At 41.7% G+C, this 6,000-nt stretch overlaps 1 protein-coding gene across 1 annotated transcript; it reads left to right on the top strand.

The window, feature by feature from the left end:
* Window positions 1-3,949: 3,949 nt before the first annotated feature.
* apoc2 (apolipoprotein C-II) lies at window positions 3,950-5,593 on the top strand. The gene is made up of 4 exons (XM_061777655.1): window positions 3,950-4,048; window positions 4,206-4,264; window positions 4,949-5,108; window positions 5,188-5,593. Exons 2-4 carry the CDS (start codon window positions 4,219-4,221, stop codon window positions 5,276-5,278), a joined length of 297 nt encoding a protein of 98 aa, XP_061633639.1. The 5' UTR covers window positions 3,950-4,048; window positions 4,206-4,218; the 3' UTR covers window positions 5,279-5,593.
* The last annotated feature ends 407 nt before the right edge of the window (window positions 5,594-6,000 follow it).

Raw genomic sequence — 6,000 nt, 5'->3', positions numbered from 1 at the left:
CAGTAAGAGTTGGACTCCGCCAAGGCTGCCCTTTGTCACCAATTCTGTTCATTACCTTTACGGACAGAATTTCTAGGTGCAGCCGAGGCGTTGAGGGCTTCCGGTTTGGTGACATCAGTATTATGTCCCTGATTTTTGCAGATAATGTGGTTCTGATGGCTTAATCAAACAGTGATCTTCAGCTCTCACTGGAGCAGTTTTCAGCCAAAATCAGTACCTCCAAAGCTGAGGCCATGGTCCTCCTTCAGAAAAGGGTGGAGTGCTCTCTCCGGGTCAGGGCGTATGGGGCCAGTGACTCATTCATGCCAGACCCGCCACTGTAAGTTCATTGGTGTACAGTGGGTACGGAAAGTTTTCAGACCCCCTTAAATTTTTCACTCTTTCTTACATTGCAGCCCTTTGTTGAAACCATTTAAGTTCATTTTTTGTCCTCATTAATTTAAACACAGCACCCCATACTGACAGAAAAAAAACGTAATTGTTGACATTTTTGCTGATTTATTAAAAAAGAAAAACTGAAATATCACACACCCATACGTATTCAGACCCTTTGCTGTGACACTCATATATTTAACCCGGGTGCTGTCCATTTCTTCTGATCATCCTTGACATGGTTCTACACCTTCATTGGGGTCCAGCTGTGTTTGATTACACTGATTGGACTTGATTAGGAAAGCCACACACCTGTCTATATATAAGACCTTACAGCTCACAGTGAATGTCAGAGCAAATGAGAATCATGAGGTCAAAGGAACTGCCTGAAGAGCTCAGAGACAGAATTGTGATAAGGCACAGATCTGGCCAAGGTGACGAAAAAAATTATGCTGCAATTAAGGTTCCTAATAGCACAGTGGCCTCCATAATCCTGAAATGGAAGACCTTTGGGACGATCAGAACCCTTCCTAGAGCTGGCCGTCCGGCCAAACTGAGCAATTGGGGAGAAGAGCCTTGGTGAGAGATGTAAAGAAGAATCACTGTGGCTGAGCTCCAGAGATGCAGTCGGGAGATGGGAGAAAGTTCTAGAAGGTCAAGTCTTGAAAATGGCTGTCCACCAACGTTCACCATCCAACCTGACAGAGGAGGAATGGCAGATGATCCCCAAATCCAAGTGTGAAAAACCTGTTGCATCATTCCCAAAAAGACTCATGGCTGTATTAGCTCAAAAGGGTGCTTCAACTAAATACTGAGCAAACGGTCTGAATACTTATGGCTGTGTGATATTTATCTTTTTTAATAAATCTACAAAGATTTCAACAATTCTATTTTTTTATGTTAATATGGAGTGCTGTGTGTACATAAATGTGTAAAAAAAAATGACCTTAAATGATTTTAGCAAATGGTTGCAATATAAAAATTTAAGGGGGTCTTAATACTTTCCGCGTAAGTCGGCTTTCACCGTTAAAGTTGAAATTTACGTCGAAATACTTCTGTTACGGGTGTTGTCCCACGTGATTGTGACAGCAAGCTCAGTGTGTGTGGTCGTGTGCGTCGATGTGTGAGTGAGACGGGACTGCGCAGGCGTCGTCCGGCGGGACTGCGAAGGAGGAAGGAGTGCGCACAGGTGCGAGTGTGTACAGTAGCAAGTGTAGTGACGGCGAACGGGGAAGAGTAGCGATTAGCGGAGGACCCGTTGACGTCGAATGTGCGGAGGACCCGTTGACGTCGAATGTGCAGAGGAGCTAATAAAGCCATTAAAGCAGCAAATCGGTGCTTCGTGCCTTTATTGTTGCCGCCACCCAGCTCAGCTGTGTAACGAGAGAAGGGAGTTAACCCCTGCGTCTCCCGACCACGGTCAGGTGACTGTAGCAGGAAAGGTTAACACTTCGTACAACGAAACTAAAATACATTAAAATTAAAAAAAATAAGATGCTGTACTTACCATTACTGCTGAGTGTGTGAAAAAAGGAGGACGAAAATGCAAAGATACTCCCGCCGCACAAACACAGACAACCACTATGCACTAGCTAAGCAGAAACACTATCGTACTGGGGACAAAATGGCAGACGAGGCGCGGGCGTCGTAAAGCCGAAACGTCGTAGGTCAAGTACGCCGTAACTCGAGGACTTCCTGTATATGGATTTTTAACTGAAACTTGTCAGCCAATCGGCTCCCGGAGTAGCAGAGGAAACCAAAAAGAGTCGAGGAGATAATGTTGAGAAATAATGAAATAAGTTATACAGTTTTACTTTATTTTTTATTTTTTATTTTAACCAGACTTATTATAGCCAATATCTCACAAAAATGTTCCCCAAAAAGGCAAACCCCCCCACCCCCAACCACACCCCCACACACACACAAAACTGGAGCCCACCATCCGAGTTTCAAAATTCTTGGTGCATTGTACTCAAGTTGAAGTGGGCCTTCCAAACAGACTCAGCATTTTGACGAACTGTCATTAGCACATTTTTACTCTACTCATACAGTTTTAAGCTAATTTGGGGGAGCTTTTTGACCAGATTTTCTATAGGCGATATCATACAAAAACAATTCCAAAAAAGGCAAAACATTTTCCTCCACACAAAAAAATAAAAAAGAGCCAGAACCGATCATCCGTATTTCTAACTCTTGTTGGGTTGTACTCAGAATGGGGTTTTGAGTTTTTCCTTGCGCGGTTGGGGGTTTCAGATAAGTGAATGTTGCAGGTCTTTGGCAACTGTGTGCCTCTGACGGCCTTTGAAACTCTGTGATTAAGGGTTGTACAACCCCAATTCCAATGAAGTTGGGACGTTGTGTTAAACATAAATAAAAACAGAATACAATGATTTGCAAATCATGTTCAACCGATATTTAATTGAATACACTACAAAGACAAGATATTTAATGTTCAAACTGATAAACTTTATTGTTTTTAGCTAATAATCCTTAACTTAGAATTTTATGGCTGCAACACGTTACAAAAAAGCTGGGAAAGGTGGCAAAAAAGACTGAGAAAGTTGAGGAAAGCTCATCAAAGACCTGTTTGGAACATCCCACAGGTGAACAGGCTAATTGGGAACAGGTGGGTGCCATGATTGGGTATAAAAGGAGCTTCCCTGAATTGCTCAGTCATTTAAAAGCAAAGATGGGGTGAGGTTCACCTCTTTGTGAACAAGTGCGTGAGAAAATAGTCGAACAGTTTAAGGACAATGTTCCTCAACGCACAATTGCAAGGAATATAGGGATTTCATTATCTACGGTCCATAATATCATCAAAAGGTTCAGAGAATCTGGAGAAATCACTGCAAGGCCGAAAACCAACATTGAATGCCCGTGTGGACTTTTGTAGTGTATTCAATTAAATATAGGTGGAACATGATTTGCAAATTATTGTATTCTGTTTTTATATATGTTTAACACAACGTGTTAAACATGGAATTGTACAAATAAACTTCAATTGACTTGATTTGGCTTGCGAAAAATTGACAATTGCTAATTTCCCCCCTGGAAACTTTGAAAAAGAGAGAGAGAGAGAGAGAGAGAGAGAGAGAGAGAGACAGAGAGAGAGAGAGAGACTATGAATGTAATGTAGCTAGCCCCATTCTTTCATAAACTTAAGTAGCCTGGATGACGTGTTCAACATCCTCTGGACTAGGGTCCAGCTTCAATGGACTTTTCGTGACACGTCGTGAGGCGTCATGCCCTTTATGTAAGTCATGAGAAGGAGGCCTGTGATTAGTGCCGCTGAGTGTAAGACATTATGGAAGTAGTTGGTATGAAGTCAGGCATAAGTGTGATGCCTTCAAAAGCTCAATGGTAAGTATACAAAAAGATAATCATCACACCAAATTCCCAACTGATAACATTCCAAAAATCCCCTCGGTGCTCCTCGTCATCACCCTCTTCCACATATTTGCACAGATAGTGTGTTTCAATCAACACACAATGCCACACCGCATAGACTCACAAACACACCAGTGGAGGGGGACGTCAACAACACAGGTTTATCTCCCCCAGGGTGCACTTTGGCTCCCGGAGCGACAAGTCAACACATTGCCACCGCTATATAAAGGGAGCAGGCTGGCCGAGTAGCCGATCCGTTGTTCTCATCACACTTCCAGAAGGAAATACAGTGAGTACTTTGACATTTGCTGTAGTAAATGATATGTTTGATATTAAACTCATTAACTGAAAGAGATTCTGGATGCCTAAGCGCAAAGGCAACACAAGAGGGACAATGTTGCACCCTAGTGGATAGAACGGATAAATGTTTACACTGTTTTTTGCAGATCCACCGTCATAATGAAGCTGTTGGTAGTTACTGTGCTGCTTGGACTCCTTGCTGTCAGTAAGTGGCCACTCTTTAGCCATGAGAAGAAGAAAAAAGCCGGAAAATGTACAGTGGAACCTCTAAGGTTGAACACTATTTGTTCCTGGTTCACTGTTTTTCAATGTAAAAGCACATGTTTGCAAATGTCTTATTTTTATTAAATACAAAGATAATCAGTCTGCTTTCATGGAGGACTGCAGATATCAAAGAGGTTGAGAGGCTGAAATCAGAGGATTTGGAGTTAAACAATGGCTCTAAACAATTAATCAACTCTCAAAATAGTTGTCGATTGATTTGATAATCGATTATGTGTCGATTAATTGATTAGTTGTTGCAACTCCAGCCTGAATGTTGATGACAAATCCTGATGCGTAAGGTGACCCTATGTATATTCTTCTGCTTGATTTGAAGTTCTTTTTTCTTCTTCTAAAAAAACCTTAAGACTACTACTTCTTTAGGAATAGGTTTTGCGAAATATAACACAGAAAAAGGAAACCAAAACAGATGGCGATGATACGTCGATGCTCACTGAACTGACACCGTAGGTGATGGTACGCATGACGGTTACATCCCTGAAGTTTTTGTAGCCATATTTTTCCAAAACTGCGCTACGTCAGGGGTATCTGACTGGTCAGGTTCCACTTATACTTGTGACCACTCCCCTCCAAATCCCTACTAACCCCTTGTCCTGTTGTCATGCAGGTGTTGAAGGCTTCCGAATGCCTCGGCAGGTCGAGGAGGAGGAGCAGGGCCCACTCACCACGTTCACCAATGGAATCAAGTCCTACTACAGTGACGTGGTCAACACAGTCCACGACTACGTGGACACCATCAAGGGCCTGAAGATAGAGGAGAAAATCAAGTAAGATGTCTTGATGGTGTCGAAATGCTTCAAGTGGAATCCATAAAAAGAAAATGACAACATTTCGATGTTTCTGCAGGAATCTTTATACGGAAACCAGCACCATTGTCAGCACCTACAGCGGCATCTTTCAGGACCAGCTCTATCACGTGTTTTACGCTCAGCAGTAAACAAGAAGAACTAATGTGACTAAACATCCACAGGGAAAAGCAATTGCCAACATGAAAATGGACTAAACCGCTTGAAAAAAAGCACACAGCCAGGAAAAAAAGAGCAAGGAAGATATTCCTTAGAGTGGCTTCAAATGAGATACGCAAGCAAATCGTCAAGTGAAACTTTGCCCCATTGTGGCCACCACACGTGCTGACCTCGACTATTTCACGTCTTGAAATATTAAATGTATTTATAACAAACTGCAACGTGTTTAAAAAATTATTATGTGTTTAGGAACAGCCTTATTCAATAATAAATGCAAAAAACAATGACCCTGATGTTTGGTATGTAAATGTCGCATGTGTCTAAGAATTCGGTAACGACCCTAACCAAACTAAAGGTTCTGAGCACAAATAATTGTAAAGGTTGTGGTACAGTATATAAAAACTGCTGTTTTCCACAAAGTAAGCCTAAAACAGTGTCATGGAATAATAACAATAATAATAATTAGTGTCACCCATCTGTCTAGGGCAGTGTATCTCAACCTTCAGTCAAGCCACATAGTTTACATTAGAACAATCTCACAGCACATCACCTGAGAAAAATCTTACAAAGAAATACTGAAATAATGATGACGCAAATGTATTTACTCGACGTGAATTGTGAGCCTGTTGAGTTGAACATAAAGCTAATATTCTGTTGAAAGAATGGCAACAGGCGAGTACACAGGTACTGTAAA

This window comes from Phyllopteryx taeniolatus, chromosome 6 (assembly GCF_024500385.1).
Source record: "Phyllopteryx taeniolatus isolate TA_2022b chromosome 6, UOR_Ptae_1.2, whole genome shotgun sequence".
Lineage (NCBI taxonomy): Eukaryota > Metazoa > Chordata > Actinopteri > Syngnathiformes > Syngnathidae > Phyllopteryx > Phyllopteryx taeniolatus.
The sequence above is the reverse complement of the archived record's forward strand: the minus strand, read 5'-3'. Positions and strand labels throughout refer to the sequence as shown.